The sequence below is a fragment of the Pseudophryne corroboree genome, chromosome 5 (genome assembly GCF_028390025.1).
Source record: "Pseudophryne corroboree isolate aPseCor3 chromosome 5, aPseCor3.hap2, whole genome shotgun sequence".
NCBI classification, from domain to species: Eukaryota; Metazoa; Chordata; class Amphibia; order Anura; family Myobatrachidae; genus Pseudophryne; species Pseudophryne corroboree.
The window spans coordinates 695,484,942-695,510,376 of record NC_086448.1 but is presented as its reverse complement, the minus strand read 5'-3'; the positions used below and the strand labels follow the sequence as shown (position 1 = coordinate 695,510,376).

General features: G+C 47.2%; 1 protein-coding gene across 7 annotated transcripts in view; it reads right to left on the bottom strand.

Moving 5' to 3' along the window:
* Window positions 1-25,435, bottom strand: part of CSPP1 (centrosome and spindle pole associated protein 1) — a 295,997-nt gene that overhangs the window by 7,044 nt on the left and 263,518 nt on the right. For all 7 annotated transcript variants that reach the window (XM_063923860.1, XM_063923857.1, XM_063923863.1 and 4 more), the window contains 2 exons: window positions 3,390-3,433; window positions 3,130-3,181 (listed from right to left, as the gene is read on the bottom strand). In XM_063923860.1, coding sequence (XP_063779930.1) covers window positions 3,130-3,181; window positions 3,390-3,433 — 96 coding nt within the window. The remainder of the gene's footprint in view (window positions 1-3,129; window positions 3,182-3,389; window positions 3,434-25,435) is intronic.

The window sequence follows — 25,435 nt, the reverse complement described above, 5'->3', positions numbered from 1 at the left end:
AGCGTCATGCTGAGGGCTTTGCAGAACCCGCGGAGGGCTTCTGTTCCTGGGAAGGGGCTGCTTGCTGCCCTCTCTTACCCTTTCCTCTGCCTCGGGGCAGATATGACTGTCCTTTTGCCCGCTTGTTCTTATAGGACCGAAAGGACTGCGGTTGAAAAGACGGTGTCTTTTTCTGTTGGGAGGGGGTCTGAGGTAAAAAGGTGGATTTCCCGGCAGTTGCCGTGGCCACCAAATCCGATAGACCGACGCCAAATAATTCCTCCCCTTTATACGGCAATACTTCCATATGCCGTTTGGAATCCGCATCACCTGACCACTGTCGTGTCCATAAACTTCTTCTGGCAGATATGGACATCGCACTTACTCTCGATGCCAGAGTGCAAATATCCCTCTGAGCATCTCGCATATAAAGAAAAGCATCCTTTAATTGCTCTAAAGTCTGTAAAATACTGTCCCTATCCAGGGTATCAATATTTTCAGTCAGGGAATCCGACCAGACCACTCCAGCACTGCACATCCAGGCTGAGGCGATGGCTGGTCGCAGTATAACACCAGTATGTGTGTATATACTTTTTAGAGTAGTTTCCAGCCTCCTATCAGCTGGATCCTTGAGGGTGGCCGTATCAGGAGACGGTAACGCCACTTGTTTTGATAAGCGTGTGAGCGCCTTATCCACCTTAGGGGGTGTTTCCCAGCGCGCCCTAACCTCTGGCGGGAAAGGGTATAATGCCAATAACTTTTTAGAAATTAGCCCTTTTCTATCTGGGTTAACCCACGCTTCATCACATACATCATTCAATTCCTCTGATTCAGGAAAAACTACAGGTAGTTTTTTCACCCCCCACATAATACCCCTTTTTGTGGTACTTGTAGTATCAGAGATATGCAAAGTCTCCTTCATTGCCGTGATCATATAACGTGTGGCCCTACTGGAAAATACGTTTGTTTCTTCACCGTCGACACTAGATTCAGTGTCCGTGTCTGGGTCTGTATCGACCGACTGAGGTAAAGGGCGCGTTTTACAGCCCCTGACGGTGTCTGAGACGCCTGGGCAGGTACCAACTGGTTTGACGGCCGTCTCATGTCGTCAACTGATTTTTGTAATGTGCTGACATTATCACGTAATTCCATAAACAAAGCCATCCATTCCGGTGTCGACTCCCTAGGGGGTGACATCACCATTACCGGCAATTGCTCTGCCTCCACACCAACATCGTCCTCATACATGTCGACACACGTACCGACACACAGCAGACACACAGGGAATGCTCTATTGAAGACAGGACCCCACTAGCCCTTTGGGGAGACAGAGGGAGAGTTTGCCAGCACACACCCAAGCGCTATAATATATATGGGAACAACCCTATATAAGTGTTGTATCCTTATAGCAGCTTAAATATATTAATATCGCCAAAAAAAGTGCCCCCCCCTCTCTGTTTTACCCTGTTTCTGTAGTGCAGTGCAGGGGAGAGTCCTGGGAGCCTTCCTCACAGCGGAGCTGAGCAGGAAAATGGCGCTGTGTGCTGAGGAGAATAAGCCCCGCCCCCTATTTCGGCGGGCTCTTCTCCGGAATCTGTGAGATCTGGCAGGGGTTAAATACATCCATATAGCCTCAAAGGGCTATATGTGATGTATTTTTAGCCATAAAAAGGTATTATATATTGCTGCCCAGGGCGCCCCCCCAACGCCCTGCACCCTCCGTGACCGCTGTGTGAAGTGTGCTGACAACAATGGCGCACAGCTGCAGTGCTGTGCGCTACCTCAGGAAGACTGAAGAGTCTTCTGCCGTCTGCTTCTGGACCTCTTCCATCTTCGGCATCTGCAAGGGGGGTCGGCGGCGCGGCTCCGGGACGAACCCCAGGGTGAGACCTGTGTTCCGACTCCCTCTGGAGCTAATGGTGTCCAGTAGCCTAAGAAGCCAATCCATCCTGCACGCAGGTGAGTTCACTTCTCTCCCCTAAGTCCCTCGATGCAGTGAGCCTGTTGCCAGCAGGACTCACTGAAAATAAAAAACCTAAAAACTTTTTCTAAGCAGCTCTTTAGGAGAGCCACCTAGATTGCACCCTGCTCGGACGGGCACAAAAACCTAACTGAGGCTTGGAGGAGGGTCATAGGGGGAGGAGCCAGTGCACACCACCTGATCCTAAAGCTTTATTTTTGTGCCCTGTCTCCTGCGGAGCCGCTAATCCCCATGGTCCTGATGGAGTCCCCAGCATCCACTAGGACGTTAGAGAAAAATAGATTTTTCAATACAATGGTCATATCTTATTTAGGAACCAGGAAAGACACCAAGGGCATCATGTACTGTAGGAGGTAAGCTCTTCTGTACTGTACATGTGCACAGTCTGCCCATATGTAGATTCAATCGCATCTTGCGCCTATGACTCCTTACACTTAGAAAGACAGACTGGGGAAGGGAAGGGTGGTGGAAGTGTAAGGCTAAGTATGGTTGAGTTGACCTAGACCAAACAAGTATTTGCATGTCAAATGGCGGTTCTCTTGCTGGTGTCAACACCTGATGCAAAATATGCACGGATTATGGTGTGTATTCAATAGGTGTCGGATCCATTCCGACATGCATTTGTCGGAATGGATCCGAAAAAGGCTATTCAATGGAAGGCCAAATCCAACTGTCGGAGTTGGCCGTACCCGGGGTCCTGTCCTGCTGCTGCTGTCAGCGACTGCCGGGTGCGCTGACAGCGGCGGCGGGGAGAGCAGGACGGCGGCGGCCAGTGGGGGGAGCTGGACGGCCGTGGAAGGAGCTGCCAGCGGAGGGGATGTCTGCGGTGGCGGGGGTGTTGGGGGTGGGGTGGGGTCGGGGGGGAGGCGCTGCATGGTGTGTGGTGCCTGGCCGGGAGACGCCCGTCAAGGTACCTCTCATCCTCAATCCCCGTAGCCCGCCGAACCGCTCCCCGTCTCCTCACCTCAATCCGACTTGTTTTCAAGTCAGATTGAGTTTGTCGGATTTGGCCCCATTTCCAACACAAGCACTCGGATCGCCGGCTATTCCGCTGATCCACGTGTTTTCCGTAATAAGAACATCATTAATGTTGCAAATTAAGAGATAAATATATCAAATACATATAAAATCCTTAGATGCAATACATTCAGATAAAGTCATGACATTACCTATAAAAGTACTCTCTGACTCCAGCATAGACGTGTTCAAGGGATCCTTCAGCTGTGGTGAGAGAAAAACACAAGTGAAGGGAATATGAAAGTAATCCGTAGAGCTATGGGTTTGAGTACAGGGTTCTATGTAGCTAGATTCCAAGCCATATTTCTCCACCATCACTGTACATGCTGTACAGACTATCACATAAGTAACAGTAAAGTAAGTACTAACAACAGCTGGAATATTGCAGTATAATTTATCAGTGGTTACTTACCCTCCCAGGGTGTTGAAGACCATGCGTAGGGACTGGTTCAAGATCTACAATAAATTGCATAGAGTGAGTCCACCAGGAACAGTAATATGCAGTTGTTTTGAACTGAATAATAATGATTCCTGAGTGTTTAGTGTAAGTACAAGATGTAGAAAGCACTGCTCCCTCCCACATAGACTGCCAAACTGGATGACATCCTGCATGTTTAGTTACGAAGCGATGGCTTTTTCAAAGCCAGTTATCTCCTGTCTTGCCATATAAGTTACAACAACAATATCAAAAACCACAAGTGGTATTGCAACTAATAATATTACCGTGTTCTTCCAGCACAATGCTGATAATTGTGGTACTTTTAGTAAATGCACCCCTTGGAGTCGATATTATGGCCAGAAGACGACACAGTTTATGGTGGTTCTCTTTCCAGATGTGTCTTTCCAATCTACAGACGTGTACACATACGAGGATTGCTGTAGCTGTGCCAGGTTCTGCATGACTCGGCTTGCGCAGAGTGTATTTTTCACGCAAATGTTGGTCTTTCTCGTAATTTGATGCAACAAAACCATTTCAAGAGACTGCACTCATTTGGATCTGAATCTGTACATGAAGTGCCACGATGCAGCAACTTGTTTACGCGCCAAGTTCTGTTGTTTTTCGTATACAGATTCAGAGCACACAGATAATCAGATATCGCATATCATATTAATCAGTGCAGACTCATGAGGTGGTATTGTTGCATCACATCACTATTAAGATGCATATTTACGCGAAAAGGACGGCTCACTCACACCAGGAATCCTGCACCACATGGTGAACTGAGGCTAGCTGTATGAGGACAAATCTGTATTTTTCTTTTTGTAGTATTTAGAGGGAAGCATCACTATTATTAAGACTATTAACATTGCCTTGTATAGGGTTTATAAACAATAATGCATATTAAAGATTAAACCTGCCAAAATCACATGTAAGTTTGAAATGTCTTTGGCTATAAGGGTGTGCAGTCCATCCTATACTCGCTTATCTCCTGTAGTATCTCACTCCTTAAGCTTGCTCCCACATTGCCCTCCAAGTCAGCCTATCTTTCCCTTCTGGTAACTTTCATCATCTTTCAAATGTGGCTGGTCTCCAGCATTCAAAAGAAACCCTTTCTACAACTGTAATAGCCACCTCCATACCTCATAGCTACTTGAGCAGGTTATTCCACTAAAACTGTACTCACCAAGGTAACTAACAACCTCTGTACGCCAATTTAAGGGTTAATTCTACAATCTTATCCTCCTCTACCTCACTGTGGCTTTTGACACCTTTGACAAACCCATCCTGCTACAAAACTTCCAGGCCATCAGGCTCTGAGACACACAACTCTCATGGTTCCCATACTCTTCTACACATTCTCGTCAATATCCTTAAAGGCTCTTTCCTTTCTCTTCTTCCTTAATAACCCTTCAACCTCCAATGGGTGTGCTATGGAAGGTAGATAGTAACTAGGTCGACAGTGTCTAGGTCGACCACTATTGGTTGAGTGGGTCTCTAGGTCGACAGGATCTTTAGGTCGACATAGTCTAGGTCGACAGGTCAAAAGGTCGACATGCATTTTTTATGGGGGTTTTTGTGTTGTTTTCCCCGTACAGTGACTGGGAACCCCAATTAGTGCACCACGTCCCCTCGCATGGCTCGCGCTTCGGGCAAGGTGCCTCGCTCCGCTACCGCTCGGCACAAATTACCGTTCCAATCGTAGTCCACGTGGATCGTTAAGTATGAAAAGGTTTAAAAAAAAGAACAAATAGGATTTTAATACCTACCGGTAAATCCTTTTCTCTTAGTCCGTAGAGGATGCTGGGGTCACCATTAGAACCATGGGGTATAGAAGGGATCCGCAGGAGACATGGGCACTTTAAGACTTTCAAAGGGTGTGAACTGGCTCCACCCTCTATGCCCCTCCTCCAGACTCCAGTTATAGGAACTGTGCCCAGGGAGACGGACATTTAGAGGAAAGGATTTATTGTTAAACCAAGGTGAGCATCTTACCAGCCCACACCTCCAGCATGCCGCAGAACGTGGCATTCAACAGAAGACAAGCCAACGGCATGAACAAATGCAGCAACATGCTGAACAGAACCTTAACACAACATGTGTGTAATCACAACTGATAACTGCAGATACATTACGCACTGGGACGGGCGCCCAGCATCCTCTACGGACTAAGAGAAAAGGATTAACCGGTAGGTATTAAAATCCTATTTTCTCATACGTCCTAGAGGATGCTGGGGTCACCATTAGAACCATGGGGTTATACCAAAGCTCTAAAACGGGCGGGAGAGTGCGGATGACTCTGCAGTACCGATTGACCAACTTGAGGTCATCACCGGCCAGGATATCAAACTTATAAAAAACTTAGCAAAAGTGTTTGATCCCGACCAGGTAGCTGCTCGGCAAAGCTGTAACGCCGAGACCCTCCGGGCCACCACCCAGGACGAGCCCACCTTTCTAGTAAAATGGGCCTTCACCGATTTCGGTAACGATCCTGCCATGGAATGAGCTGGCTGAATCGTACCACAGATCCAGCGCGCAATGGTCTGCTTGGAAGCAGGACACCCAATCTTGTTGGAAGCATACAGGACAAACAGAGCCTCTGTTTTTCTAATCTGAGCCGCTCAGGTGACATCAATTTTCAAAGCTCTGACCACATCCAGAGACCTAGACTCAACGAAGGCGTCAGTAGCCACAGGCACTACCATAGGTTGGTTCATGTGGAAAGATGAAACCATCTTCGGCAGAAATTGTTGACGTGTCCTCAATTCTGCTCTATCTTCACGGAAGATCAAATAAGGGCTCTTGTGAGACAAGGCCGCTAACTCAGACACCAGCCTTGCAGATGCCAAGGCCAACAGGATGACCACTTTCCAAGTGAGGAACTTCAACTCAACCTTTTGTAAAGGTGCAAACCAACGTGATTGAACACCAAGAACCATATTTTCTCCAAATACGTGGTAATGTTTAGACGTAACCCTTTTTCTAGCCTGAATAAGTGCGGGAATAACTTCACTGGGAATCCCCTTACGGGCTATGATTTGGCGTTCAACCGCCATGCCGTGAAACGCAGCCACGGTAAGTCTTGAAAACCACACGGCCCCTGCTGTAACAGATCCTCGCGCAGAGGAAGAGGCCAGGGATCTCCTATGAGAAATTCCTGAAGATCTGGATACCAAGCCCTCCTTGGCCACTCTGGAACAAGGAGGATTGCTCGAATCTTTGTTCTTCCTATGATCTGCAATTGCTTGAGGGTCCCTCGACCTGGAACAATATTTCTGAAACTTCTTGTTGAGACGAGATGCCATCATTTCTACTTGAGGAACTCCTCAACGACTTGTCACCTCTGCGAAGATTTCTTAGTGGAGGTCCCACTCTCCTGGATGGAAATCGTGTCTGCTGAGGAAGTCTGCTTCCCAGTTGTCCACTCCTGGAATGCATATCGCTGATAGAGCGCTTCTATGTTTTTCCGCCCAGCGGAAAATTTTAGTGGCTTCTGCCATTGCCGCTCTGCTTTACGTTCCATCCTGAAGGTTTATGTATGCTACTGCTGTTACATTTTCCGACTGAATCAGTAGAACTCGAAGAAGATGTTCCGTGTAGAAAGCCGTTGTAAATGGCCCTTAACTCCCGAACGTTTATGTGGAGATAAGTTTCTTGACTTGACCATCTTCCTTGGAAGTTTTTCCCCCTGTGTGACTGCTCCCCAGTCTCGGATGTTAGCATCCGTGGTCATTAGGATCCAGTTCTGGATCCCGAACCTGCGCCCCTCTAGGAGGTGAGAGCCGTGCAGCTACCACAAGGGTGAGATTCTGGTCTTGGAAGACAGGATTATCCTCCGGTGTATGTGTAGGTGGGATCCGGACCACTTGTCCAACAGGACCCACTGGAACACTCTGGCATGGAACCTGCCAAACTGAATGGCCACGTAGGCCGCAATCATCTTCCCCAGCAACTGAATGCATTGATGGATTGACACTCTTGCTGGTCTCAGAACTTGTTTGACCAGACTCTGGATCTCCAGAGCCTTTCCCACTGGAAGAAAAACTCTGTAGTTCTGTGTCCAGTTACATTCCCAAAAACGACAACCGCGTCGTTGGGACCAACTGTGATATTGGCAAGTTTAGGAGCCAACCATGTTGTTGAAGAACTGTCAGGGAGAGTGCATTGTTTTGCACCAACTGGTCCCTGGATCTCGCCTTTATCAGGAGATCGTCCAAGTACGGGATAACTGTGACTCCTTGCTTGCGACGCATACTACCTCCCTGTCCGGAGAACTGGCAAGGCCAATTTGAGAATTCGGTGAGGGGAAACGTCTTGAAACTCCAGGTTGTACCCTTGGGACACCATTTGTAAGAACCACGGGTCCAGGTCCGAATGAATCAAGAACTGACTGAAGAGTTTTTAGACGTGCCCCCACCAGTGCGGGCTCCCGCAAGAGAGCCCCAGCGTCATGAGGTGGATTTGGCAGAAATAGAAGATGATTTCTGCACCTGTGATCTTGAAGAGGCTGCGGACCTCTTCCCTCTTCTCCTTCCTCTACCTGCAAAGAAAGGGGAATCTTATTGTGTATCTATTGAGCCGAAATGACTGCATTCGATAATGATGCACTTCATCCGTTGTGAGGGAACATAGGGCAAGATGGTTGACTTACCTGCGGCAGCTGCCGAGATTAAATTAACTAGGCCGTCACCAAACAAGGCTTCACCTTCATAGGGAAGAGGCTCCATTTCTTCTTGGAGTCAGCATCAGCATTCCATTGGTGAATTCACAACGCCCTCCTAGCCGAGACCGCCATGGAATTGGCCAGTGAACCCAAAAGCCCAATATCCCTTGTAGTCTTACATAAGTATGCTGCAGCGTTCTTGATATGACCCAACATAAGGAGTATCCCAACTCTGTCGAGGCTATCTATATCGGATGACAAGGCATCCTACCATTTTTTGAAACCACTACTCACCCCTGCGCCTGTAATGGCAGGTCTAAGTAACGTACCCGTTACATAATTAGAATACAACGTAGATTCCTGCATACGATCCGCTGTATTTGTGACAGGGCCCCGTGCAGAGCAGGGGGTGAATACCACTTTATTCTGCCCGCGGCGGGAAATGAATAAACACCCGGAATCCTCTTGGGGATTTGAAACCATCTTGTCAGGGCTGACCCAGACTTTCTCAAATAGAGCGTTCAGCACATGAGATGGAGGAACGTTACTATATATATATATATATATAGAAATAGGAGTATAGCGCCACGTGTGAGGGAAAACAACACCTGAAAATAAAATATATGTTTATATGTAAAAAACACTCCCTTATAGGTAAAAAAGGGTGTCAGCCGTCCCCTAAAAAGTTTTTCAGCATTGGTAAGGTGCTGAATAGGTTTAAGATGAATATGGGTGGATAGGGGTGATGGCGACCAACTGGTGTTTTTAAATACCAAAAATATTTAGCGGACTAAGGTGATGTATATAGTGGACTGGATTTAAGAAAAAACTCTTTTTTTCGTAAAAAAGAAATAACAATTTATTTTGCCAATAATAAAAAATAAATAGTAATATTTTTTGCACTTGCTTTCTAAACAATATATAAAACCGATTCCTCTACAGTAATAAAAAATGTATTAAAACGGATTATATATTAAAAAAGCAGTTATAAAAATATATTAAGACATAAAATAGAAATTGAATTAGAAGTTTTTTTAAAAACAGCTTAACTTGGAGTGGAGGGTCATACAGGAGATCCTGTATGACCCTCCACTCCAAGTAACTGCTTTTTTAATATATAATCCGTTTTAATACATTTTTTATTACTGTAGAGGAATCGGTTTTATATATTGTTTAGAAAGCAAGTGCAAAAAATATTACTATTTATTTTTTATTATTGGCAAAATAAATTGTTATTTCTTTTTTACGAAAAAAAGAGTTTTTTCTTAAATCCAGTCCACTATATACATCACCTTAGTCCGCTAAATATTTTTGGTATTTAAAAACACCAGTTGGTCGCCATCACCCCTATCCACCCATATTCATATATATATATATATATACATATATATATATATATATATATATATATATATATATATATATATATATATATATATATATACACACATACAGGTTGAGTATCCCTTATCCAAAATGCTTGGGACCAGAGGTATTTTGGATATCGGATTTTTTCGTATTTTGGAATAATTGCATACCATATTGAGATATCATGGCGATAGGACCCAAGTCTAAGCACAGAATGCATTTATGTTTCATATGCACCTTATACACACAGCCTGAAGGTCATTTTAGCCAATATTTTTTATAACTATGTGCATTAAACAAAGTGTGTACATTCACACAATTCATTTCTGTTTCATATACACCTTATGCACACAGCCTGAAGGTCATTTAATACAATATTTTTTATAACTTTGTGTATTAAACAAAGTTTGTGTACACTGAGCCATCAAAAAACAAAGGTTTCACTATCTCAGTCTCACTCAAAAAAGTCCGTATTTCGGAATATTTGGATATGGGATACTCAACCTGTATGTATATATATATATATATATATATATACACATACATACATACATACATACATACATATACATACATATACATAGACCCCCTTTGTCAGGAACAGCAGGGTCCTCAGGGCCGTTAATACGTCCTTAATATCCACAATCATGTACTGAATGGTCTTTGTCAATATTGGATCTAATCAGGAAACATTATGGTCGACATAGGAATCCGTATCCGTGTCGTTATCAGTGTGTAGTAACTGGGCAAAAATAAGAATTTACTCACCGGTAATTCTATTTCTCGTAGTCCGTAGTGGATGCTGGGTACTCCGTAAGGACCATGGGGAATAGACGGGCTCCGCAGGAGACTGGGCACTCTTAAAAGAAAGATTAGGTACTATATCTGGTGTGCACTGGCTCCTCCCTCTATGCCCCTCCTCCAGACCTCAGTTAGGGAAACTGTGCCCGGAAGAGCTGACATTACTAGGAAAGGATTTGGAATCCAGGGTAAGACTCATACCAGCCACACCAATCACACCGTACAACTTGTGATAACTATACCCAGTTAACAGTATGAACAACAACTGAGCCTCATTCAACAGATGGCTCATAACAATAACCCTATAGTTAAGCAATAACTATATACATGTATTGCAGAAAGTCCGCACTTGGGACGGGCTCCCAGCATCCACTACAGACTACGAGAAATAGAATTACCGGTGAGTAAATTCTTATTTTCTTTGACGTCCTAGTGGATGCTGGGTACTCCGTAAGGACCATGGGGATTATACCATAGCTCCCAAACGGGCGGGAGAGTGCGGATGACTCTGCAGCACCGAATGAGCAAACTCAAGGTCCTCCTCAGCCAGGGTATCAAACTTGTAGAATTTTGCAAAAGTGTTTGATCCCGACCAAGTAGCAGCTCGGCAAAGTTGTAAAGCCGAGACCCCTCGGGCAGCCGCCCAAGAAGAGCCAACCTTCCTCGTGGAATGGGCTTTTACTGATTTAGGATGCGGCAGTCCAGCCGCAGAATGTGCAAGTTGAATTGTGCTACAGATCCAGCGAGCAATAGTCTGCTTTGAAGCAGGAGCACCCAGCTTGTTGGGTGCATGCAGGATAAAACAGCGAGTCAGTTTTTCTGACTCTAGCCGTCCTGGAAACATAGATTTTCAGGGCCCGGACTACGTCCAGCAACTTGGAATCCTCCAAGTCCCGAGTAGCCGCAGGCACCACAATAGGTTGGTTCAAATGAAACGCTGATACCACCTTTGGGAGAAATTGGGGACGAGTCCTCAATTCTGCCCTGTCCATATGGAAAATCAGAAATGGGCTTTTACAGGACAAAGCCGCCAATTCTGACACACGCCTAGCTGAAGCCAAGGCCAACAGCATGACTACCTTCCACGTGAGATACTTCAACTCCACGGTCTGAAGTGGCTCAAACCAATGTGATTTTAGGAAATCCAACACAACGTTGAGATCCCAAGGTGCCACTGGAGGCACAAAAGGGTGCTGAATATGCAGCACTTCCCTAACAAACGTCTGAACTTCAGGCAGTGAAGCCAGTTCTTTTTGAAAGAAAATAGACAGGGCCGAAATCTGGACTTTAATGGATCCCAATTTTAGGCCCATAGTCACTCCTGACTGTAGGAAGTGCAGAAATCGACCCAGCTGAAATTCCTCTGTTGGGGCCTTCCTGGCCTCACACCAAGCAACATATTTTCGCCATATGCGGTGATAATGTTTTGCTGTCACATCCTTCCTAGCTTTTATCAGCGTAGGAATGACTTCATCTGGAATGCCCTTTTCCATTAGGATCCGGCGTTCAACCGCCATGCCGTCAAACGCAGCCGCGGTAAGTCTTGGAACAGACAGGGCCCCTGCTGTAGCAGGTCCTGTCGGAGCGGCAGAGGCCAAGGGTCCTCTGAGATCATTTCTTGTAGTTCCGGGTACCAAGTTCTTCTTGGCCAATCCGGAACGATGAGTATAGTTCTTACTCCTCTCTTTCTTATTATCCTCAGTACCTTTGGTATGAGAGGAAGAGGAGGGAACACATAAACCGACTGGTACACCCACGGTGTCACTAGAGCGTCCACAGCTATCGCCTGAGGGTCCCTTGACCTGGCGCAATATCTTTTTAGCTTTTTGTTGAGGCGGGACGCCATCATGTCCACCTGTGATTTACAATCAGCTTGAAGACTTCTGGATGAAGTCCCCACTCTCCCGGGTGGAGGTCGTGCCTGCTGAGGAAGTCTGCTTCCCAGTTGTCCACTCCCGGAATGAACACCGCTGACAGTGCTAGCACGTGATTCTCCGCCCATCGAAGAATCCTTGTGGTTTCTGCCATCGCCATCCTGCTTCTTGTGCCGCCCTGTCGGTTTACATGGGCGACCGCCGTGATGTTGTCTGACTGAATCAGCACCGGTTGGTTTTGAAGCAGGGGTTCTGCTTGACTCAGGGCATTGTAAATGGCCCTTAGTTCCAGAATATTTATGTGTAGGGAAGTCTCCTGACTCGACCACTGTCCTTGGAAGTTTCTTCCCTGAGCGACTGCCCCCCAACCTCGGAGGCTTGCATCCGTGGTCACCAGGACCCAGTCCTGAATGCCGAATCTGCGGCCCTCGAGAAGATGAGCACTCTGCAGCCACCACAGCAGAGACACCCTGGCCCTCGGGGACAGGGTGATCAACCGATGCATCTGAAGATGCGATCCGGACCACTTGTCTAACAGATCCCACTGAAAGATCCTTGCATGGAACCTGCCGAAGGGAATTGCTTCGTAAGAAGCTACCATCTTTCCCAGGACTCGCGTGCAGTGATGCACCGACACCTGTTTTGGTTTCAGGAGGTCCCTGACCAGAGATGACAATTCCTGGGCCTTCTCCTCCGGGAGAAACACCTTCTTCTGTTCTGTGTCCAGAATCATGCCCAAGAACAGCAGACGCGTCGTAGGAATCAGCTGCGACTTTGGGATATTCAGAATCCAGCCGTGCTGTTGTAGCACTTCCCGAGATAGTGCTACTCCGACTAACAACTGCTCCTTGGACCTTGCCTTTATAAGGAGATCGTCCAAGTACGGGATAATCATAACTCCCTTCTTTCGAAGGAGTATCATCATTTCGGCCATTACCTTGGTAAATACCCTCGGTGCCGTGGACAGACCAAACGGCAACGTCTGGAATTGGTAATGACAGTCCTGTACCACAAACCTGAGGTACTCCTGGTGAGGTGGGTAAATGGGGACATGTAGGTAAGCATCCTTGATGTCTAGTGACACCATAAAATCCCCCTCTTCCAGGCTTGCAATAACCGCCCTGAGCGATTCCATTTTGAACTTGAACTTCCTTATATAAGTGTTCAAGGATTTCAAATTTAGAATGGGTCTCACCGAACCGTCTGGTTTCGGTACCACAAACATTGTGGAATAGTAACCCCGTCCCTGTTTAAGGAGGGGAACTTTGATTATCACCTGCTGAAGGTACAGCTTGTGAATTGCCGCCAGTACTACCTCCCTTTCCTTGGGAGCAGCTGGCAAGGCTGATTTGAGGTAACGGCGAGGGGGAGACGCCTCGAACTCCAGCTTGTATCCCTGAGATACCACTTGTAGAACCCAGAGATCCACCTGTGAGCGAACCCACTGGTCGCTGAAGTTCCGGAGACGCGCCCCCACCGCACCTGGCTCCACCTGTGGAGCCCCAGCGTCATGCGGTGGACTTAGTGGAAGCAGGGGAGGATTTTTGTTCCTGGGAACTGGCTGTCTGCTGCAGCTTTTTTCCTCTACCCCTGCCTCTGGGCAGAAAGGACGCGCCTCTGACCCGCTTGCCTTTCTGAGGCCGAAAGGACTGTACTTGATAATACGGTGCTTTCTTAGGCTGTGAGGGAACCTGAGGTAAAAAAAGTCGACTTCCCAGCTGTTGCTGTGAATACGAGGTCCGAGAGACCGTACCCAAACAATTCCTCACCCTTATAAGGCAAAACCTCCATGTGCCTTTTAGAATCAGCATCACCTGTCCACTGCCGAGTCCATAATACTCTCCTGGCAGAAATGGACATAGCATTAATTCTAGATGCCGGCAAATGTCCCTCTGTGCATCCCTCATATATAAGACGACGTCTTTAATATGCTCTATGGTTAGCAAAATAGTATCCCTGTCAAGGGAATCAATGTTATCTGACAGGGTATCAGACCAAGCAGCTGCAGCACTACACATCCATGCTGAAGCAATTGCAGGTCTCAGTATAGTACCTGAGTGTGTATACACAGACTTCAGGATAGCCTCCTGCTTTCTATCTGCAGGCTCCTTTAAGGCGGCCGTATCCTGAGACGGCAGTGCCACCTTTTTTGATAAGCATGTGAGCGCCTTGTCCACCCTAGGGGATGTTTCCCAACGTAACCTGTCCGTTGGCGGGAAAGGGTACGCCATTAGTAACCTCAAAGAAATCACTAATTTCTTATCTGGGGAACACCACGCTTCTTCACACAATTCATTTAACTCATCAGATGGGGGAAAAGTCACTGGCTGCTTTTTCTCCCCAAACATAATACCCTTTTTAGTGGTAACCGGGTTAATGTCAGAAATGTGCAACACATTTTTCATTGCCGTAATCATGCATCGGATGGCCCTTGTGGACTGTACATTTGTCTCATCCTCGTCTACACTGGAGTCAGACTCCGTGTCGACATCTGTGTCTGCCATCTGAGGTAGCGGGCGTTTTTGAGCCCCTGATGGCCTCTGAGACGCCAGGGCAGGCGCGGGCTGAGATGCCGGCTGTCCCAAAGCTGTTACGTCATCGAACCTTTTATGCAAGGAGTTGACACTGTCGGTTAATACCTTCCACATATCCATCCACTCTGGTGTCGGCCCCGCAGGGGGCGACATCACACTTATCGGCTCCTGCTCCGCCTCCACGTAAGCGTCCTCATCAAACATGTCGACACAGCCGTACAGACACACCGCACACACACAGGGAATGCTCTGACTGAGGACAGGACCCCACAAAGTCCTTTGGGGAGACAGAGAGAGAGTATGCCAGCACACACCAGAGCGCTATATAACAGAGGGATTTACACTAACAAAGTGAATTTTCCCCCAATAGCTGCTTATATCACCTTTTGCGCCTAAATTTATGTGCCCCCCCTCTCTTTTTTACCCTTCTTGTAGTGTATACTGCAGGGGAGAGCCTGGGGAGCGTCCTTCCAGCGGAGCCGTTAAGAGAAAATGGCGCCGGTGTGCTGAGGGAGATAGCCCCGCCCCCTCCGCGGTGGGCTTCTCCCGCTTTTTTAATAACGTTAATGGCGGGGGATTAGGCACATTTACAGTTTATAACTGTATTATGTGCACATTTGCCAAAAGGTATACTTATTGAAGCCCAGGGCGCCCCCCCCCCAGCGCCCTGCACCCACCAGTGACCGGAGCGTGTGGTGTGCTGTGGGAGCAATGGCGCACAGCTGCAGTGCTGTGCGCTACCTTATTGAAGACCGGAGTCTTCAGCCGCCGATTTTCTCCTGGTTCTTCCGTCTTCTGGCTCTGCAAGGGGGACGGCGGCGCGGCTCCGGGAACGGACGATCGAGGTCGGGCCCTGTGTTCGATCCCTCTGGAGCTAATGGTGTTCAGTAGCCTTAGAAGCACAAGCTAGCTGCAAGCAGGTAGGTTTGCTTCTCTCCCCTCAGTCCCTTGTAGCAGTGAGTCTGTTGCCAGCAGATCTCACTGAAAATAAAAAACCTAACAAATACTTTCTTTTCTAGTAAGCTCAGGAGAGCCCACTAGGTGCATCCAGCTCTGGCCGGGCACAGATTCTAACTGAGGTCTGGAGGAGGGGCATAGAGGGAGGAGCCAGTGCACACCAGATATAGTACCTAATCTTTCTTTTAAGAGTGCCCAGTCTCCTGCGGAGCCCATCTATTCCCCATGGTCCTTACGGAGTACCCAGCATCCACTAGGACGTCAGAGAAATAACATTTGTGCGACCCCGAGGAGCCTGAGGGAAAAGAAGCATAGATTTACTCTACAACTGCGTCTGGGACACAGATTTATTCTGATATGAAACACATTATCAATCAAACTTACACCCAGTCAGTTAATGGTGGTGCCGACAGGGTCACCCCCACATGTCTGCGTACCCAATATAGTTTTCTCTTGGGAAAAACATTTCGCCACCGACATGTTGACCCACATGTACCAATTACCCACAGACACACCGGCTTATGGGGGACAGTATTATATATCTATATATATATCTATCTATATTTATATCTATCTATATCTATCTATCTATCTATCTATCTATCTATATATATATATATATATATATATTGTGACAAGAACACTGGGATAGTGTTTGAGGGCAGGTATATTTGTCCCAGGTTCTTGTCTTACATGTTTTAGAAAATGTTAACTTCTAGGAAAAATGCTTTTTGTTTTGTCTGAACCTTTTCAGTTTGCTGTAAAAGCTGGGTAAAGGCTCTGAGAGAGAGATAAGGCGAGTTCTAGACATTGGGCCCAGTTCGGGTCTTTGGCCTCACAGAGGGCTAATCAGGGTTTCAGCTGTGTAAGAGTGATATAGTGCTTCTAACCTGATTAGTATGGGCAGACTGCCTGGGAAGGCTGCAGGATCTGTGTGTGAGAGACACGCTTTCTGATGCAAGTAAGCTATACAGTATGTACTGAAGAACTCTGTGTTTTGTTTAGTGACAGTTAGGAACGTCTTATGTTTAGTTAGTGCCGGACAGGCAAGGTATTTTTATTTTGGGGTTTGTTTTATTTTCTGTTTCAATAAAACTGGCCGGGGTCAGTTGTACCAGAAACTGGACTTGTGTTGTTCCTCAGCTGCTGCGTGCTGCCATATTCCCCAGGAAAAGGCACCTTGCACCCCTACAGTGTTACAACTTGGTGGAGAATGCGAGCAGGCCGTTCTGCGCATAAGTGAAAGCAGCAGCTTTGTGAGGCCTGCAGAAAACGGTGGTTTATGCAGATACAGCCCAGTGTGAAGTTACTGAGACTCACCCCTGAGGGTTTGATATATGTCCTGGGTGAAAGCAGCTGCAAAGCCGCCTGAAAAATCTGTTGACATGGAGGATCTGCTTAAAGCCTTGCTGCAAGCTACAGCGGCTCAGCAGGAGGCCAACCGACAGCAGCAGGTGGCAATGGAGGAAAATTGGAGACTACAGCAGGAGGCCAACAGACAGCAGCAGGTGGCAATGGAGGAAAATAAGAGACAACAGCAGGCAGTTGTTGATGAACTTTACAGGCAACAGCGTCAGGATAGAGAGGCCTTAGCAGAAGTGGTGCAGAGACTTGCAGCTCGGGTTGGAGATGTGGCCGTCAGTGCTCCAACCAGCTCTAGTTCTATACGAGCCAGTCACTTCCTGCAGAAAATGACAGAGGCTGATGATGTGGAGGCCTATCTGACCACGTTTGAAAGGACTGCCGAGCGTGAGAACTGGCCGAAAGCACAGTGGGCCAGTCTGCTGGCACCTTTCCTGTCAGGTGAGCCCCAAAAAGCTTACTTTGATTTAAGCCCTGCTGAGGCTCGGGACTATGATAAACTAAAGACTGAGATCCTGACCCGCCTGGGAGTCACGCTGTCAGTACGAGCACAACGGGTGCACCGTTGGCTGTACGCCATGGAGAAGCCTCCGCGCTCCCAGATGCACGACCTTATTCAGCTAACAAAAAAATGGCTACAGCCAGAGACATTAACTGGTCCCCAGATGGTGGAAAGAGTCGTCATGGACCGCTACTTGAGATCTTTGCCCATGGTCCTGCGCAAGTGGGTGAGCCATGGAAACCCGGGTACTGCTGACCAATTAGTGGACATGGTAGAGAGGTATTTGGCAGCAGAGGAACTACTGATGACCACCCAGCAACCCATAGATCCTCGACAGCGCCCTTCAGTAAAGACTGGTAAGACTGTTCCGTGGGAAAACGTTGCTGGGCGGTTAAGAGAACGCAAGGCTGGAGAGACTGTAAACACTGGCCCTGGAAACAGGCCAATGGGGCTAGAACGGTCTATGCTGCCCAAATGGGTTGATAATCGTGTGGTAAAATGTTTTAGGTGTGGTATGCCAGGTCATGTTATTGCCAATTGCCCAGTCACGCAAGAACCCATGCAATGTGATGCTGCCTTTGAATGTCGCAGAATGTCTTTCTTTGCTAGGTTAGCCTGTACTGTGGTACCTTCACCTGAGCTGGAAAAACAAATGTGTGATGTGTTCTTAGAAGGTAACCGGGTAGAGGCCTTGCTAGATTCAGGAAGTTTAGTTACCCTCGTGAAAGCTGGGTTAGTGAACCCCTTAAAGGTCCAGCAAATACCTATTGGGGTAACTTGCATACATGGGGATACCCAACATTATGCCACTGCTGAGGTGAATATAGAAACTTGTTGTGGGTCAGCAATGGTTAAAGTGGGACTGGTCCCTACCTTGGTGCATGAGGCCATAATAGGGAGGGATTTTCCTCATTTTTGGAAACTGTGGGAATCACGGTTATCAACAGATGTGAGAAGTAAAAAGCCAGTTGATAATACCGGTGATTTTATGGATGTACGTGGGTCTTCGGAACTTTCTGGCCCTTTGCCTTTTGCTAGTTTGGCTGGGGAAGTGACAGATGGGGAGTCCAGTGAGGACCCTCTTGCCGGGAACAGAGACATAGTAGTTAGAACTGAAAGCGTGCCTGACCTGGAGGTAAAGAAGGATCTGTTTGCGTCTGAACAGTTAAAGGATCCTACCTTAATAAAGGCTAGAGAGAATGTTAAGATTGTTAATGGGGAACCTGTGGTACCAGGTGACAGGGTTACGTATCCCCACATGGCCATCTATAATGAGCTCTTGTACCACATTGTCAAAAGGGGTGAGGATGTGGTGGAACAGCTGGTAGTTCCCCAGCCTTATCGGAGAACGGTACTAGATTTAGCTCATAGTCACGTTACCGCAGGACATTTAGGGGCAGAAAAAACCACTGAAAAGAGTTTTACAAAGGTTCTTTTGGCCAGGGGTTTATAAAGAAGTGTCTGAATATTGTTCTTCCTGTCCTGAATGCCAGTATCATGCCCCTAGACCCCATTTCAGGAGCCCACTAGTTCCCATGCCTATTATAGAGGTCCCGTTTGACAGAATAGCCATGGATCTCGTGGGGCCCTTGTTAAAGTCTGCTCGGGGCCATCAGTATATCCTGGTAATTATGGACTATGCCACTCGATATCCTGAGGCTGTCCCTTTACGCACTATCACAACCAAGGCGATAGCTAGGGAGCTGGTGCAGGTATTTAGTAGAGTGGGAATACCAAAAGAAATTTTAACTGACCAAGGTACTCCATTTATGTCAAGGATCATGAAAGAATTGTGCAAGTTATTTAAGGTCACTCACCTCAGGACGTCCATCTACCATCCCCAAACTGACGGGTTGGTGGAAAGGTTTAATAAAACATTAAAAAGTATGTTAAAAAAGGTTGTTGAGAGAGATGGGAAAAACTGGGATTGTTTGTTGCCCTACTTGTTAAAGGCCATCAGAGAAGTTCCTCAGTCCTCTACGGGGTTTTCTCCATTTGATTTGTTGTATGGTAGACACCCCAGAGGGCTGTTGGATGTTGCCAAAGAGACGTGGGAAGGACAGCCCACTCCTTATAGAAGCGTTATTGAGCATGTAACACAAATGCAGGATAGGATTGCAGCCGTGGTACCTGTTGTCAGAGAGCACATGGAACAGGCCCAAAGTGCTCAACAGAGGGTCTATAACCGGAGTGCCAAGATACGGGAATTTGCTCCTGGAGATAGAGTTCTTGTTTTGGTACCCACTGTGGAAAGCAAATTCCTAGCTAAATGGCAGGGTCCATTTGAGATTAGGGAAAAAATGAATGAGGTTAATTACAAAGTATACCAGCCGGGAAAGAGAAAACCCGAACAGATCTACCATGTTAACTTAATCAAACCCTGGAAAGATAGGTTGTCTCTGTCAGCGGAGCCTTGCCCTTCGGTGTCTTCACCCCGGTTGCTTCCCGCAGTGAAGGTGTCAGAGACATTATCAGCTGATCAGAACAATCAGGTTAAAGAATTTCTCATCCAAAATAGGGAGGTATTTTCAGAGCTGCCTGGCCGAACGACCATAATAAAACATGACATTGTCACAGAACCAGGGGTCAGGGTTCATTTAAAGCCATATAGGATTCCTGAAGCTCAGCGAGAAGCTATTTCTAAGGAAGTTAAAACCATGTTAGAACTTGGAGTCATAGAGGAGTCTAACAGTGAGTGGTCCAGTCCCATAGTGCTCATCCCGAAGCCCGACGGTAGCATACGCTTCTGTAATGACTTTCGTAAGTTAAATGAGGTGTCCAAGTTTGACGCATACCCCATGCCCCGTGTGGATGAGCTTGTAGAAAGGCTGGGAACAGCCAGGTTTCTCACCACATTGGACCTGACCAAAGGTTACTGGCAAATACCTTTATCTGATAGCGCCAAAGAAAAAACAGCCTTTTCGGTTCCGGAGGGGCTGTACCAGTATAAGATGTTACCCTTTGGGTTGCATGGGGCTCCAGCAACCTTTCAACGGGCGATGGATAAAATTTTGAGGCCCCATAGAAAATATGCAGCTGCCTATTTGGATGATGTGGTAATTCACAGTACAGACTGGGGGTCACATTTGGTTAAAGTACAAGCAGTACTGGACTCAATCAGAGAGGCAGGGTTAACTGCTAACCCAAAGAAGTGCTGCCTCGCAATGGAGGAGGTCAAATACTTGGGCTTCACCATAGGCAGAGGTCTGATTAGGCCCCAATTGAATAAAGTTGATGCTATTCAAAACTGGCCTCGTCCAGTGAATAAAAAACAGGTAAGGGCTTTTTTGGGAATTACTGGGTACTATAGACGGTTTATTCCTAATTTTGCGACCACAGCGGTGCCGTTGTCAGACCTTACCAAAGGGAAGCAGTCAAATGTGGTGAAATGGAACCCTGATGCAGAAAAGGCGTTCCAAGCGTTAAAAGTGGCTTTGTGTTCACAACCGGTGTTGATAACACCAGATTTTTCAAAAGAATTTGTGGTACAGACAGATGCCTCAGAGGTAGGGATAGGTGCTGTGCTGTCCCAAACCAGAGATGGGGACGAACACCCTATCATTTATTTGAGTAGGAAACTCAATGAGCATGAAAAAAGGTATGCCATTGTGGAAAAGGAGGCTTTGGCCATTAAGTGGGCACTAGATACCTTGAGATATTACCTCTTGGGTAGACAATTCAGACTAGTGACAGACCATGCCCCTTTAAAATGGATGTATGTAAATAGAGGCAAGAATGCTCATGTAACTAGATGGTTTCTAGCGTTGCAGGACTTTAAGTTTACTGTCGAACATAGACCGGGAACACAATTGGCCAACGCAGATGCATTGTCTCGCATCTTCTGTTTGGGGGCTACAAGTGTTCCGGCCCCTAGGTCGAAACAGGGGAGGGGGATATGTGACAAGAACACTGGGATAGTGTTTGAGGGCAGGTATATTTGTCCCAGGTTCTTGTCTTACATGTTTTAGAAAATGTTAACTTCTAGGAAAAATGCTTTTTGTTTTGTCTGAACCTTTTCAGTTTGCTGTAAAAGCTGGGTAAAGGCTCTGAGAGAGAGATAAGGCGAGTTCTAGACATTGGGCCCAGTTCGGGTCTTTGGCCTCACAGAGGGCTAATCAGGGTTTCAGCTGTGTAAGAGTGATATAGTGCTTCTAACCTGATTAGTATGGGCAGACTGCCTGGGAAGGCTGCAGGATCTGTGTGTGAGAGACATGCTTTCTGATGCAAGTAAGCTATACAGTATGTACTGAAGAACTCTGTGTTTTGTTTAGTGACAGTTAGGAACGTCTTATGTTTAGTTAGTGCCGGACAGGCAAGGTATTTTTATTTTGGGGTTTGTTTTATTTTCTGTTTCAATAAAACTGGCCGGGGTCAGTTGTACCAGAAACTGGACTTGTGTTGTTCCTCAGCTGCTGCGTGCTGCCATATTCCCCAGGAAAAGGCACCTTGCACCCCTACAGTGTTACAATATATATACACACAGTAAATCTGTCAGAGGGACACAAAGGATTTTTCAGCTCACATCCCAGCGCCAAAAGTACACAGTCTGGGAAATAATAAATTCTATAGTGACAGACTTGTAGCGCTTTATAGATTAATATCAAGCACCCAAATTGCTGCCCCCCCGTTTTGAAGGAAGGACCAGCGTCTCTCTGAGGAGAAAATATGGCGCCGAGCAGTGTGCTGGTGAGGTGAGGAAGAATCCCCGCCGCCGTAATGGTGCGCTTCTGTCCCGCTCAGAAAATAAGAATTTACTTACCGATAATTCTATTTCTCGTAGTCCGTAGTGGATGCTGGGGACTCCGTAAGGACCATGGGGAATAGCGGCTCCGCAGGAGACTGGGCACATCTGAAGAAAGCTTTAGGACTATCTGGTGTGCACTGGCTCCTCCCCCTATGACCCTCCTCCAAGCCTCAGTTAGGATACTGTGCCCGGACGAGCGTACACAATAAGGAAGGATCTTGAATCCCGGGTAAGACTCATACCAGCCACACCAATCACACCGTACAACTTGTGATCTGAACCCAGTTAACAGCATGATAACAGAGGAGCCTCTAGAAAAGATGGCTCACTACAGCAATAACCCGATTTTTTGTTAACAATAACTATGTACCAGTATTGCAGACAATTCGCACTTGGGATGGGCGCCCAGCATCCACTACGGACTACGAGAAATAGAATTATCGGTAAGTAAATTCTTATTTTCTCTAACGTCCTAAGTGGATGCTGGGGACTCCGTAAGGACCATGGGGATTATACCAAAGCTCCCAAACGGGCGGGAGAGTGCGGATGACTCTGCAGCACCAATTGAGAGAACTCCAGGTCCTCCTCAGCCAGGGTATCAATTTTGTAGAATTTTACAAACGTATTTGCTCCTGACCAAGTAGCTGCTCGGCAAAGTTGTAAAGCCGAGACCCCTCGGGCAGCCGCCCAAGATGAGCCCACCTTCCTTGTGGAGTGGGCATTTACAGATTTTTGGCTGTGGCAGGCCTGCCACAGAATGTGCAAGCTGAATTGTACTACAAATCCAACGAGCAATAGTCTGCTTAGAAGCAGGAGCACCCAGCTTGTTGGGTGCATACAGGATAAACAGCGAGTCAGTTTTCTTGACTCCAGCCGTCCTGGAAACATATATTTTCAGGGCCCTGACAACGTCTAGCAACTTGGAGTCCTCCAAGTCCCTAGTAGCCGCAGGCACCACAATAGGTTGGTTCAGGTGAAACGCTGAAACCACCTTAGGGAGAAACTGAGGACGAGTCCTCAATTCCGCCCTGTCCGAATGGAAAATCAGATAAGGGCTTTTACAGGATAAAGCCGCCAATTCTGACACACGCCTGGCCCAGGCCAGGGCCAACAGCATGACCACTTTCCATGTGAGATATTTTAACTCCACAGATTTAAGTGGTTCAAACCAATGTGACTTTTGGAACCCAAAAACTACATTGAGATCCCAAAGTGCCACTGGAGGCACAAAAGGAGGCTGTATATGCAGTACCCCTTTTACAAACGTCTGAACTTCAGGGACTGAAGCTAGTTCTTTTTGGAAGAAAATTGACAGGGCCGAAATTTGAACCTTAATGGACCCCAATTTCAGGCCCATAGACACTCCTGTTTGCAGGAAATGTAGGAATCGACCCAGTTGAATTTCCTCCGTCGGGCCTTACTGGCCTCGCACCACGCAACATATTTTCGCCAAATGCGGTGATAATGTTTTGCGGTTACATCCTTCCTGGCTTTGATCAGGATAGGGATGACTTCATCCGGAATGCCTTTTTTCCTTCAGGATCCGGCGTTCAACCGCCATGCCGTCAAACGCAGCCGCGGTAAGTCTTGGAACAGACAGGGTCCTTGCTGGAGCAGGTCCCTTCTTAGAGGTAGAGGCCACGGATCCTCCGTGAGCATCTCTTGAAGTTCCGGTTACCAAGTCCTTCTTGGCCAATCCGGAGCCACGAATATAGTGCTTACTCCTCTCCATCTTATCAATCTCAGTACCTTGGGTATGAGAGGCAGAGGAGGGAACACATACACTGACTGGTACACCCACGGTGTTACCAGAGCGTCTACAGCTATTGCCTGAGGGTCCCTTGACCTGGCGCAATACCTGTCGAGTTTTTCCCAACGGTTTATAATCATGTGGAAGACTTCTGGGTGAAGTCCCCACTCTCCCGGGTGGAGGTCGTGCTGAGGAAGTCTGCTTCCCAGTTGTCCACTCCCGGAATGAATACTGCTGACAGTGCTATCACATGATTTTCCGCCCAGCAAAGAATCCTTGCAGCTTCTGCCATTGCCCTCCTGCTTCTTGTGCCACCCTGTCTGTTTACGTGGGTGACTGCCGTGATGTTGTCCGACTGGATCAACATCGGCTGACCTTGAAGCAGAGGTCTTGCTAAGCTTAGAGCATTGTAAATGGCCCTTAGCTTCAGGATATTTATGTGAAGTGACGTCTCCAGGCTTGACCATAAGCCCTGGATATTCCTTCCCTGTGTGACTGCTCCCCAGCCTCGCAGGCTGGCATCCGTGGTCACCAGGACCCAGTCCTGAATGCCGAATCTGCGGCCCTCTAGAAGATGAGCACTCTGCAACCACCACAGGAGGGACACCCTTGTCCTTGGTGACAGGGTTATCCGCTGATGCATCTGAAGATGCGACCCGGACCATTTGTCCAGCAGGTCCCACTGGAAAGTTCTTGCGTGGAATCTGCCGAATGGGATTGCTTCGTAGGAAGCCACCATTTTACCCAGAACCCTTGTGCATTGATGCACTGAGACTTGGCTCGGTTTTAGGAGGTTCCCGACTAGCTCGGATAACTCCCTGGCTTTCTCCTCCGGGAGAAACACCTTTTTCTGGACTGTGTCCAGGATCATCCCTAGGAACAGAAGACAAGTCGTCGGAACCAGCTGCGATTTTGGAATATTGAGAATCCAATCGTGCTGCCGCAACACTACCTGAGATAGTGCTACACCGACCTCCAACTGTTCCCTGGATCTTACCCTTATCAGGGAATCGTCCAAGTAAGGGATAACTAAAATTCCCTTCCTTCGAAGGAATATCATAATTTTGGCCATTACCTTGGTAAAGACCCGGGGTGCCGTGGACCATCCGTACGGCAGCGTCTGAACTGATAGTGACAGTTCTGTACCATAAACCTGAGGTACCCTTGATGAGAAGGGTAAATTTTGACATGAAGGTAAGCATCCTTGATGTCCCGAGACATCATGTAGTCCCCTTCTTCCAGGTTCGCAATCACTGCTCTGAGTGACTCAATCTTGAATTTGAACCTCTGTATGTAAGTGTTCAAAGATTTTAGATTTAGAATCGGTCTCACCGAGCCGTCCGGCTTCGGTACCACAACAGTGTGGAATAATACCCCGTTCCCTGTTGCAGGAGGGGTACCTTGATTATCACCTGCTGGGAATACAGCTTGTGAATGGCTTCCAAAACTGTCTCCCTGTCAGAA